At 43.3% G+C, this 14,109-nt stretch overlaps 1 protein-coding gene across 1 annotated transcript in view; it reads left to right on the top strand.

Annotated features, from left to right (window-relative positions):
* ank2b (ankyrin 2b, neuronal) overlaps positions 1-14,109 on the top strand; it is a gene marked incomplete at its 5' end in the record, with an annotated part of 116,473 nt that overhangs the window by 93,773 nt on the left and 8,591 nt on the right. The window contains 3 exons of the mRNA XM_084043510.1: positions 2,441-2,593; positions 2,695-2,929; positions 3,460-3,520. Coding sequence (XP_083899636.1) covers positions 2,441-2,593; positions 2,695-2,929; positions 3,460-3,520 — 449 coding nt within the window. The remainder of the gene's footprint in view (positions 1-2,440; positions 2,594-2,694; positions 2,930-3,459; positions 3,521-14,109) is intronic.

Genomic DNA, 14,109 nt, shown 5'->3' with positions numbered 1-14,109 from the left:
TTGCAATAGCTTGTTAGCTGTGTGTGTGTGTGTGTGTGTGTGTGTGTGTGTGTGTGTGTGTGTGTGTGTGTGTGTGTGTGCGTGCGTTTACTTTGAAGTAGCCAGTATTGTATAGACCCCTTAACAGACGACGTCATACTGGCTGCGTGCAGCCAGTATGCGCGCAACGAAACCCATTATATCAGGTCTCGTTAGGACGCGTCTCACTAGCCAACACACACAAGAGGGGGTTGGGGTGTGCTGAAACCAGTGCACCCCGAAACAGGTTGGGAATTGATTGCGTGAAACAATCACCTGTGCGTCCAGGCTCAATGTTAGTAAACAAATAATTGGTCTATTGGCTATTTTGTTCAAACTGTAAAAAAAAAAAAAAAAAGATGGGGGGAAATGGTCTAAAGCAGGGGTCTTCAACGTTTTTCAGGCCAAGGACCCCTTAGCTGAGAGAGAGATGAAGGAGGGAGTGAGGACTCCCCTAGCTGAGAGAGAGATAGATGAAGCAGGGACCCCTTAGCTGAGAAAGAGATGAAGCAGGGACCCCCCTAGCTGAGAGAGAGATGAAGCAGGGACCCCTTAGCTGAGAGAGATGAAGCAGGGACCCCAATTAGCTGAGAGAGATGAAGCAGGGACTCCCACTACATATTGTATAAAATTGTGTTCTAGATTAAACATTTTCATAGATGTCATAGATTGCTTAGGCTGTCATCAGTGTTGTGTAAATTCATGTTTTTTGGGGCGGTGTAGCCGCCGTAAAGTGAGTCATGTTGTGATGACCACACACCGCCCACTTCACACTGGGTGTGATTTTTGGGGCGGTGTAGCCGCCCCCTATAAGTGAGTTTTGGACACCGACCAAAAAATGTGTATACCCCCTAACCCTTCCATTGTTAATGCAAATCGATACTTTTGCAAAGTCAGCCAATCACATTACAGCTAGTGTCATCACCACTAACTGTAATGTGATTGGCTGACTTTGCAAATTCAGGACTGTGATTGGCTAGCGAAAACATGACACATGTGCAGCCCTATGAATAGCAGTATGGACTTTAAAAAGGCTTTTATCCCTTTTTTTAAAAGTGAGTCATGTTGTGATGACCACACACCGCCCACTTCACACTGGGTGTGATTTTTTTTATTAATTTCAGACATTTAACCACTTAAAACCTTCAATAGTCTACTTATTAGTACTTGATTTGCTCCTTTTCCCTCCTACACCAAACCTCTTTGCCGAAAATAGCCGATCTACAAGCTCACTACGCCTTGCAGCGGGAGGCGTTGTGAGCTTGTTGTAGACCCTAGACCCTAGGGGTCCCGGACCCCCTGTTGAAGACCCCTGGTCTAAAGTAAAGTCTGTATGATTAGAACATGCATAAACATTCGACAATTTAGCTGAATAGGATGGGGTAGGACTACGCTACTGTATTTTAACATCAGTCATAATGGTGGTAGCCTACTTGGAGAAGCAAATATTTTCTCAGGCGGTACTCAGTGTAAAAAGGTTGAGAACCACTTATTGATTTCAAAAGTTGGGTCGACTACTTGTATGATTCGTCACATCACAGTTTGGAAACCAATCCTGGGACAGTTTTAAGACGTGTTTGGTGGGGATCTTTTAAGTTTAATAGCCTTGGGGTACAATTGGCTTTGCACAGAAATATCCGGTAAAAATACTTTTACTTTTACTCATAAAGTACATTTCAGAGCCTGTACTTTTTTACTTTTACTCGAGTAATTATTTGAATGAGTACTTTTACTTTTACCAAAGTATTTTTTTACACAAGTAATTGTACTTCTACTCGAGTACAGAATGTCAGTACTTTTCCCATCTCTGCTCATAGCCAAAACGCGTAAGTGTTCATTTTATTGGTGTGCCAATAAAAAAAGTGGAAATGTGAGTAATTTGTCTTCCATTTAATTGAAAAATTTGGATGTGCGACCCTTTTGGAATGTTTTTAATTCCTTTTTTTGATAGTGATAGATAGTATTCAGAATTATCCCTGTCACAACTAATACATTTAACAAATAGTTGGTGTCGGGTGGAAACCTTGAATGTCCAAAACCATTACTTGGAAAAAAGAACCTGTGTTCCAATGGATCCATAGTTATTATTTAGTCACAAGCTCTTATACTTTTCAAAGGTTAAATATTTATAAAACTCACAGATAGACTTAACCACTTTCAACCTGGGTCCCTATTTTGGGTATGGCATTATAGGTGAACATTTTCAAAACGTGTCCAAACTAGCAAAACAAAAATCTGACCTACTGTACACACGTCACGACGCATTGTGAGTTTGTAGATTGACAATTTTTCACTACTTTATGGGACACTGTCGTACTACAAAGTATAAAACAGGGCATTCATTTATTTAAAAAAACATAAAAAGATGATATCTTTGATACAATGATATCCTTTTTGGTAATTTGTGATCATTTTTCCACAGAAAATACATTGATAAAAAGACTGACAAAGATCAATCGAATGGACATTGTTCACCTCATTGAAACCAAGATGACCAAGTCCACAGAGGATGAGACATCATCACACACTTATGCAGAAATAGAGAGAACTATAGCGCTGGATCATCATAGTGAAGGTACTGTACATAAGCTAATGTTGGCTTGATGTAGATACAATTGATACAATTGTATCTAGAGAGAAATGATTTACCAATCACTATACTGTACCACTTCTTAGGTTTTTCTGCCCTTCATGAGGACTTTGACAGTCCCAGGCCAGGCAGACGTTCAGAATCCACAGCCAGGAGTCCAGGCTCTGGAAGACAAGTACCCATGGTGTCAGCAGAGGACCTGTCCTCCAGCTTGTCATCGCTCCAGGAGACGACGGGACGGTCAGAGACGGACGCGTTAGCAACAGGCCTCCTGAGACATGCTCAGAAGGAGACACAGCAAAAGGAAATGGAAATAACATAGTAAGTATTTTAGGATTGTTAATGAGCATGACAATTTTTTTGAGGTGTGGTGTGGAGGGATGTTTTGTGGTTTTAAGATACCTTGAGAAGGCGCTCCGTTCGCGCAGTGGTAAAGTGCCTGCCCACCACCACAGAGGTTGTGGGTTGGAATCCACCGTGGTGCATCTGGCTTTGTCGAGCGTCTATTTTTTCTTTTTTTGTCGAGTGTCTTTATGAACATAATTGTCCCGTGTTCGGGGGAGGGAAGCCGGGCGGGAGGGTGATATCACTGCACATAATCCTATAGACTGGGGAGGCACCTGTCAGCAGGGAGTGTTGGGCGGGGGGAGTAGGACGAAGGCTCTACGTCCTCCTGGTGGGGGCTCCTCACTGGCAGGTGAGTCAGTAGGGTACAACAGCAGTGACAACACACAAGTGTATTGGGGGAAAAAAGGGGTAAAAAGCAACAAAAGGATTTTCATCAGTCAGAAATCCACTAATAATATTTTTTATCTGTTGTGGGGACTAACCATTACAAACTCTTTTCTCAGCACATCGCAAAGAGATTGTGAAGAAGCAACGGAATCGGTACATCAGGGAAATCTAAAACGAGTAAGTCCTTTCTTCACATTGTACCGCACCTCCCCCTACCAGCTCCGGTCCCATGTGATAGATCCTGTGTACAAAGGGGCACCCAAATTATCTGGCCAGGTTACCCCTCCTCCGTATCCCACTGTTGAGCCTGCTGAAGAGGTGGCGGAGGAGGAAGGGGCTGTGGGTGGAGAGGGATGGAGCTTGGAGTGCCTACAGATGACCCGTCCTGAATATGGCAGTCATTGGTTGTCACCGGTGACTTGGCGAGAGTCATCCAACCATTCTCGAACAGGTGTATGTGAAAGTCGGCCGTTGTCCATGACGGATTTTGGAGATAGTTTGACAGAGTCTGATCAGGCTGAACCAGATTTCAGTGAACTGGCTATGGAATTGAAGGGGACTGAGAGCATCTCAGCAAAATGTTATACAAGTAGCATTACACATGAAGTTAGGACTGAAATGTTGTCTTTGCCTGGTGAACATCTCACTGCTGCTAATATTGGATTAGAATCTAAGCAGGCCCAACCAGCAACCATAAGACAGGCTCTTTCAGAGGAGCATTTGAATGAAGTAACTCGTCGACTGTACGGTGTCCTTTATGGGTCTGACGTTGATTTGACGGCTTCAGATACTGAAAGTGTACCGCTGGAGGCTAAGGACACATCCAGTGAAGAGTCAATCCAAGCTACATTGGGGATGGATGAAGTTCAGGGGGCTGTTGAAGTTACAGAGGTTTATGGAGCCATTTCCCAAACCTGTAAGCCTGCAAATGATACTACCAATCAAACATTGCCCCGTGTTATCTGTCCAATTTCAGTGGTTCAAACAACGAATTCCATGGTCTCAACAGCCTTCATTCAGGTGTCACATGACTCAACTGCCAAGCCCTTAAAGGAGCTAGAAAGTCCTCTAGTAGTTAATCCTCAATCAGGAAAATCTCTCATGCAAGGGGTTGAGTATAGTTTTGAGATAACATTACCACTCATGCAGGATGGAACTCGAAATACAGATATAGCCTATATAGAAAAGGCAGAAGACTCACAGACCTCAACATCAATATACGATAAACAGGCCTGTAGGCCCCTGACACCTGAATCAGGTCTAAATAGGTCCCCATCGCCCGAATTGGCCTCAGAGTACATTCTTGAACTCCAAAGGTCAGCTGATAGATCATCTCTTGAATCTATGACATCTGCCGATAAGTGTTGGTTGGTATCACCCGACTCAGCAATACATATGAATCGTCCATCCACTCCTGACATGTCAATACTACTGACAGAGAGTAGAGCCTCATCACCAGACTCAATATCTTCAACAAAGGAACTAAGTTATATATTGCCTGACTCCCCTATACCTCAGTTTAGGCCCTTGTCTCCCCTTCCACCCGCTGTTGTTCAATGGGAAGGACAAGCCCTGCTGATTGCAACAGATGCTACATCCATGTTGCAAACATCTGAAACAGAGGAAAGGTCATTGACACCAATGGTTCCAAACAAAAAGCCTTTTGGAAGGCCACTTTCACCAGACAGCGACTACAGTGGTGGTAGATCCATTTCATCTCAGTCTTTAACTTTTGACACGGAGGACAGGGTACTGTCCCCCGAGTCTGTCATTTTAAAGAAGGATCAATTGCTGTATACATTAGAATACAAAACAATCTCCCTTGACTTACCCATACCAGACCTCAGAGCAGAATTACCTACAGAAGACGCATCCCCATCACCTGTAGAGTCAATCTCTGAGTTTGATGATGACTGGGTTGTTGTGTCTGTGTCCGACACTGAGCAAACAGAGGAAAGACCTCTTTCTCCAGAGTCTGCAGCTGACTACAAACCTATGTCACCTAACTCCGCAATGTCGATGGCAGAAGGCAGAGTGTCATCTCGCAACTCTGAGTTATTTTCATCTGATGTCATTTCAAATCCCTCAGAACGTCATACAAAAGCAGCCGAGTCCACAGTACCTTTACCTTCTACAGCAATACAAGTGCCTGAGTATGAACTTATGTATGATGCAGAGCTGTGGAAGTTGATTTCTCAAATCCATGATCCACAGTATGTAGGAGAAACATTCCATAGTAAAACAGGTGTATTTCAGTATGCTGGACATGAAATAGAGTGTGATCAGAAACCACAGTATGAAGTAACAGCATTATTAACAAAGGACATACTAGTTACACTTGATTCTGAAACTAGACCTCTTTCCCCTGAATCTTTACCTGACTACAGGCCACTGTCACCTGAGTCACTTATCTCAATGGTGAATATGAGAACAGTATCTCCTACATCTGTCTCATCAGTCAACGAATACAGACCACTGTCACCAGACTCTCCAATTCCCCAATATGGGCAATCTGACCCAGTGGCTTTAGTGACCGTTTATCGATCTTCAAGCCCAGAATCTGTACTTTCTGACAGAGGAGATGATCCAATTCCAGTTCTTGCATTACTTTTTGAAAATAGACCATCTTCACCTGAATCAGTAGCATCAGCTGGAGAGCAAAGATCACTGTCACCCGACTCACCCATACCTGACTTCAGAGGATCACAATCTGTATCTGTACTTGCAGAAATAGGACACAGACCATCATCTGCTGAATCGTTATCCTCAGATACGGAATATATTCCAATCGCTCTTGACTCAGTAAGCACAGAGGATAGGTCAGAGTCACCAGAAGCTCTGTCGTCAGGAAAGATTGATGCAAAGTCGATTTTACATTTGGAAACTTTGTCTGAATATGGCTCTGTGACTGAGATGGTTCAATCTGAAAATGTATTGCCATCTGGTGAACCCATACCTCTGAATTTGACATCTGCAATGCCACATACTTTCAATAATGAACAGCTAGATGCTAAATCACATATACTGACTACAGAGACTATGACAGTTACATCTGTATTAGACTATTTAACAGAAGATGTATCTCATGAATTGTCTAAACCAGGAGAAACAGAGGAGGCAAAACCCAGCCTGATAACTGATAAGGCAAAAACTGTGAAAAGACGAAAATCTAAGAAATCAAGAAAAACAGAATGCGAAACTGCCAGTGATGTTACAAAATGTCAGGTAGTATCACCTGAATCTAGTATAGAAAAACAGCTGAAAGTGTCAAATGTAGCTGAATCTTCAGATCATATGTCACCTCTATCATCAGAAACTGTGTGTGATAATGGCATTACAGACCAACCTATACCAGTAAAGTCTACAGGCCCTATGCATGAACGTCACATGGATTTATCCCCAACAGCAGTCAGAGTGCCAGTATACAGACTTGTGTATGATGCAGAGCTTTGGAAGTTGATCTCACATATCCGTGACCCACAGTTTGTTGGTGAAACCTTCATGAGTAAAACAGGAGTCTTTGAATATGCCGGAAGTAGGATAGAGTATATTCAAACTGAACCACATATGACAGACGTGAATGACCGTGCTGGCCTACGATCAGAGCCTAGACCTTTACAAAGACATTTGTCACCGGAAGATTATTCTGATTTAGAGTATAGACCCATGTCACCTCAATCGCTGAGGTTGATGGCTGAATTGAGAGCAGATTCTCCACAGTCAGTAAGGAGTTTAGATGAGAACAGAGCGTTGTCTCCAGACTCACCCATTCCCCAGTATTTTGTGTCTGAACCCTTTAAATCTTATCACAGGTTATCATCAGCTGAGTCATTGTCAGATATGGAATTGGAGTCTGATTTACACAGTTCAAGGCTTTTTGAGGAGAGGCCAGAATCTCCTGATTCAATAGCATCTGGAAATGAATACAGAGCACTCTCACCCGAGTCACCCATTCCTGAGTTTAGCCTGGTTTTACCTGAGTCTGCCGTTTCCTGCAGAGGATATAGGTGCTCGTCACCCGAGTCAGTATGTTCAGATGTAGAATATGGGGATATCTCATCTTCATCATTATTCTATGAGGCCAGACCCTCATCTCCAGATTCAGGTGATGAATATAGAGTAACCATGTACACAGAAAATGACAAGGAAACTATCATGGACAAATATAGACCAATGTCACCTGATTCTGAGTCAGAATTTAGACCACTGTCAGCTGACGAGCTTAACGTTATAGATCATTTCAGATCAGATTCCCCAGCGTCTTATGAGGATTTTACAGCCTTTCCACCAGATTCTCCTGTTCCCCAATTCTTTATTTCACATGCTGAAGTTGTGCAGCCTGCTCTTCGGTCAACCTCACCAGAGTCAGTGTTGTCAAGTGTTGAATCAGAGACCGAATTGTGCAGCCCATGGCTTTTCAGTCAAGATAGACCCTCCTCACCTGATTCAGTAATATCTGTAAATGAAAACAGGGCATTGTCACCTGACTCACCTATCCCTGACTTTAAACTACCAATGACTGAGTCGGACACAGTTGCATATAGATCCTCTTCACCAGAATCAGTGCTCTCAGATATTGAATGTGGACATTCAGCTTCAGAGGCCCATACAGAGCAGAGACCAGACTCGCCTGACTCCGTTGTGCTCAAGCCTGGAGAAGGGCCTGCAGTTGCTGCTCCAATGTTTAAAGTGATCCAGATACCAGTTTACAGACTAGTGTATGATGCAGAGCTTTGGAAGCTGATCTCTCAAATTAACGACCCTCAGTATGTAGGAGAAACTTTCATGAGCAAAACTGGAGTGTTTGAATATGCCGGAACAAGGACAGAGTATGTAGAAATTGAAACGGATATTAAAGAGCTTGGTAGAGCCCTGTCACCAGACTCTGTGTCAGAGTATAGACCTCTCTCACCCGATGAACTGAGATCACTGGCTGTTCTCAGATCTGATTCCTTGGAGTCAGTGAAGTCCCTGGATGAATATAGGGCTTTGTCTCCAGATTCACCCATTCTCCAGTATTCAGTCTCGCTCCCTGAACCTTCATTTTCAGGTCATAGAATGTCATCACCTGAACCTGTATCTGACACTGAAACTGAGTTATTTGACACTACATTGTATCCTGTTGAGTTTAGGTCACTATCTCCTGAATTGATAGTATCAGTGAACAAACACAGGCCTCTCTCTCCTGACTCACCAATACCTGACTTTACACCAGTTTTACAGGAATCAGTTTCTATGTTTGGTGTATGTAGATCTTCCTCCCCTGAGTCAGTTACCTCAGATATTGAGTGTGCACCATTGATTTCTGATGAAACAGCCTATCCTGGTGCTCAGGATAGGCCGGATTCCCCTGAATCAGTGGCATCAGAGGCTGAGGAGAGACCATTTACACCAGAATCAATACCAGAGTTCAGACCCTTATCACCTGAGTCAATGATGCTGATGGAAAAGATTAGGGCATCATCTCCTGAATCAACAACATCAGTCAACGAGTTTAGATCTCTGTCACCAGACTCTCCTTTACCACAGTATACAAACTATGTCGAATCAATCATATCCATGACTGGAAGCAGACCATCGTCAACTATTTCTGTAATGTCAGAATATGAAATGGAGGTTTTGGACACACTCTTGTTTTCAGTTAACGGGAGGCCATCTCCGTCTCATTCAATAGCATCTGGAGATGACCATAGGGCTCTCTCCCCTGATTCTCCCATACCTGATTTCAGACAGGCTATTCTTCAACTAATGGCTTCAAATACAGGGTGCAGATCCATGTCGCCTGAGTCGGTTATAGATATAGTGTCATTTGATTCTGAGTCAGAGGACAGGGCTTTCTCACCTGAATCAGTGATGTTACTGTCACATCTCAGATCATCTTCTCCTCAATCAACAGGATCTCTGAATGAATTTAGACCTCTATCACCTGACTCTCCCATTCCTGATTTCAGACAGGCACTACGAGAGTCTATCATGTCACATCTGGGAACCAGGTCCTCTTCACCTGAGTCATTGTCCTCTGATTTAGAGATGGAACCTGAATTAACATTCACAATGTTCTCTGAAGAGAGAGCATCATCTCCTGATTCAATGTCCTCAGTTAATAAACACAGAAGACTTTCACCAGATTCCCCCATACCTCAGTTTGAACACGTATTACCAGAGTCATATGCGGTTGCCATGGAATTCAGGTCCTCATCACCTGAATCAGTAGCTTCAGAAATAGAATTTGCCTCTCACATTTCTCAGCTCTTTGAATTTCAGGACAGACCAGAATCTGTGGCATCAATTGACGAATACAGATGTTTGTCACCAGACTCCCCTCTGCCTCAGTACATACAATCTGAGCCTAGTATGTCAGTAGTAAGATACAGATATGTATCACCTGACTCAATAAGTTCCGATATGGATGTGGAGGCTGATTTGTATAATCTGTGGCTTTTTGAGGACAGACCCTCATCTCCTTATTCTGTTGCATCTGGGGATGAGTTTAGACCTCTATCACCCGACTCTCCCATTCCTGAGTTTAGACAAGCAGTACAAAGTTCTGCTATTATACACATGGGAACAAGATCCTCTTCACTTGAGTCATTATGTTCAGATTCAGAGATGGAGCCTGAATTAGCTTTCACAATGTTCTTTGAAGAGAGAGCATCCTCTCCTGATTCAATAGCATCAGTCAGTAAACACAGAAGACTTTCACCAGACTCCCCCATACCTGATTTCAGAAAGGCTATTCTTCAGCAAACCGCTTCAACAGCAGGGTACAGATCCATCTCGCCTGAATCAGTTTGTTCAGATATAGAGCACAAGATTATGTCTTTAGCGGCACTATGCGATGAAGGTCGACCCTCCTCTCCTAATTCTGTAACATCTGGAGATGAATACAGGGCCCTGTCTCCAGATTCACCTGTACCCGAATTTAGAACAAGGTTACTTGAACTTCCATCATTTGTTGGTTTTAGACCATCATCTCCAGAATCTGTTACATCAGATATTGAGTATGCACCTTTGTTTTGTTCAACATTTGGCATTGAGGATAGAGCAGATTCACCAGAGTCATTCATATCGGAAGTCGAGGAGAGACCTCTGTCACCTGATTCTGAGTCAGAGTACAGGCCTTTCTCCCCTGAATCAGTGATGTTACTGTCATTTATCAGATCATCTTCTCCTCAATCAACAGGATCTCTGAACGAATTTAGACCTCTATCACCTGACTCTCCCATTCCTGATTTCAGACAGGCACTACGAGAGTCTATCATGTACCAACCAGGAACCAGGTCCTCTTCACCTGAGTCATTGTCCTCTGATTTAGAGATGGAACCTGAATTAACATTCACAATGTTCTCTGAAGAGAGAGCATCATCTCCTGATTCAATGTCCTCAGTTAATAAACACAGAAGACTTTCACCAGATTCCCCCATACCTCAGTTTGAACACGTATTACCAGAGTCATATGCTGTTGCTATGGAATACAGGTCCTCATCACCTGAATCAGTAGTTTCAGAGATAGAATTTGCCCCTCTAATTTCTCAACTCTTTGAATTTCAGGACAGACCAGATTCCTCTCTATCTCTGGCATCAATTGATGAATACAGATGTTTGTCACCAGACTCCCCTCTGCCTCAGTACATACAGTCTGAGCCTAGTATGTCAGCAGTAAGATACAGATCTGTATCACCTGACTCAATAGGTTCTGACGTGGATTTGGGGTCAGATTTGTACATTCCGTGGCTTTTTGAGGACAGACCAGCATCTCCTTATTCTGTTGCATCTGGAGATGAATTTGGGGATCTGTCACCTGATTCACCTATACCTGAGTTCAGACAAGCAATACCTGTTCTATACACTGTTGGACATAGATCCACCTCCCCTCAATCCCTATGCTCAGATATAGAATATGAGTCTATGTCTGAGACATCCATATTCTATGAAGACAGACCCTCATCACCAGATTCGATAGCATCTGGGGATAAATATAGGGCTCTGTCACCTGATTCCCCCATACCTGAATACGGACAGGCAATACTTGAATGTATTACAAACACGTATCGGTCAACCTCACCTGAGTCAATTGCATCCGATATTGAGTACATATTAAGTGAATACTTGACGTCTGTAACTTTTGATTCTGAACATAGACCAGATTCCCCTGTATCTGTTACATCAGAGGAGGAAGAGAGGCCATTATCAGCTGAATCATTGACAGAATACAAACCCATGTCACCTGAGATGCTGACATTACTCAGAAATATCAGGTCAGTATCTCCAGAATCTACTGGATCTGTTGATGAACATAGGCAGCTGTCTCCAGATTCACCTCTCCCTGCTTTTACACAGAGTTTCCTTGAGTCTAGCACAGTGGAAACTGGTTATAGGTCTTCATCACCAGAGTCCGTAACGTCAGACATGTTCTCTTCTTTGCTCGATGTGTCGTTCATTGAAAGCAGACCACAATCCCCCACGTCAGTGAGATCCGATGATGAATACAGATCACTTTCCCCTGACTCACCAATACCTGACTTTTCAAAGGCCATTGTAGAGTATTCCATGACTGTGAGAGACTTAACACCGGATGAATATTCCGATTCCGATGACTTAGTGCCAACTGTGGAGTCTTTTGTTAATGAACAGAGACCAGTGTCACCTGAGTCCATTGAGTCAGAGGCAGATGAATTGCGACTATCACCCAAATCATCAGTAACTGAACTAAACATCCCAGTGACTGCTAAATCAACCACTGAAGTTTTAGCCACATCATCACAGGAATCAGCTGTTCTGGTTGCAGAGTATAACCTGGTTTATGAGGCTGAGATGTGGAAGCTGATTTCTCAAGTGCATGACCCTCAGTATGTGGGGGAAACATTCAGTAGCAAAACAGGGTTTATGAAATACGTTGGCAGCACATTAGAGTATGTAGAAACTGTTGAATACAATGAACTAGATCGTGAAGAAAGATTTCAAACCAATTATAGTGACTCTGCCACAGAACCTGTTTCAGAAATATCCTTAGTGTCTACAATAGAAACTACCCAGCTTGATCATGAAAAACTGTCTGCTGTTAGCCCGCAATTCACATCTGTCACATTAGCTGTGGATTCACCACCACCAATGATTGAACACATGAGTTCTTCGCCAACCACCCAATACAGACAGACAGAGGTTAGCTTTGAAAGAGCTGTCCCTCAGTCAGGTATAGAGATGGGTGATGACCTGGGGGTTGTATCAGTGTCTGATCCTGTGGATGGTAATAGGCCTCTTTCCCCAGATTCCCTCGCAGACTACAATCCCACGTCACTTGAATCAGCAATGTTGACAGAAATGAGGGCATCATCACCAGAATCTAACATATCCATTGATGAGTTTAGAGCACTCTCCCCAGATTCCCCCTTGCCTGAATTTAGAAACGCATTACCAGTCTGCATAACATCACTTAGGTCTGCATCGTCATCACCAGAATCTGTTGTATCAGATATAGATTACATGCCTTTGGGTTTGGAACATTTGTCCACTGAGCATAGGCCAACATCTCCGGAATCTTTGACGTCAGATGATCAGGCTGAGAAAGACAGACCTCTATCACCCGAGTCAGAATCTGAATATCAACCTGTGTCACTTGAGTCAGCTATGCAAATGCTTGACCAAAGACTCTCCTCCCCAGAATCGACACATGAGCATACTGAAAACAGGCAGCTATCTCCAGACTCACCTGTCCCTCAATTTACTTTGTCACTGGTGGAATACACCACCATATGGACAACACACAGGTCATCCTCACCCGACTCAATTAGTTCAGATTCAGAGTGCGAGGTGGTTGTCACATCATCAAGAGCCATTGAAATTGAGAGGAGGCCGTCCTCACCTGAATCCATATCATCTGTCAATGAGTACAGACAATTGTTGCCTGACTCACCTGTACCCGGATTCATGAGAATATTATCATCCTATTTTATGGATGTTGGCCCTGAAGAAATGTCATCTTCGCCTGTGTCTTTGTCATCAGACAGTGAGTTTGAACCAACTCCGTTTGATTACTGCATTGATGATAGTCTAAGGCCATGGACGCCGCAATCTGTTGATTCAGAAGAGGCGTCAGATTTAGGTTTGGAGCAGAAAGAGTGTTTTGGCTCTGAAGCAGAACATTTGAGTCATGTGACACCTGTTTCAACGGTTGAACAACTTCCACTGGCTCGAGACGAAGGGCTTATGGTTGTCGGCCCATTACTAACTTCAGCTAATGAGTCAAAGATTGAGGACGGACATTTCAAAACAGATGGTCAAAAGATAACTAGATCAGAATCAGAAACAATATCTGCATATGAGGAAAAGCTACACCACGAATCAGCACACACTGGAAAGATGTTAACTTTGCAAACCACTCTAAGTGAGGAAGAGTTGGGGAAGATACATGAAGACAGTCCCATCCAACCATCACCAGTGAAGGCCCAGGACATGAAAGAAACAGGAGAGGAAATCCTGTACGCCAGTGCTGGTGAACAAACTCACACGACTGCCACACAGAGGGTAAGAGAAAGAGCATGGCCGTCTTTGCGAGGGGTTGCATCACTTGCCACAGAGGAACACATTAACATGTCACTTGAATGGAGGACACTAACCGTGTGTTTTTTAATGATGTGTCTGGATGAAGTGAGATCACAAAATTGAGTGTGCTCTGTTTTGTAAATGTGTGCAAAGTGATTACTAATTTCACTCAACAGCTCACTCTTTTCTTGCATTCAAGTTATTATAGTCAGGTCACACATCAC

This window comes from Gymnoscopelus microlampas, assembly GCF_963454915.1.
Source record: "Gymnoscopelus microlampas genome assembly, chromosome: 19".
NCBI classification, from domain to species: Eukaryota; Metazoa; Chordata; class Actinopteri; order Myctophiformes; family Myctophidae; genus Gymnoscopelus; species Gymnoscopelus microlampas.
This window is presented reverse-complemented; position numbering and strand designations above follow the sequence as displayed.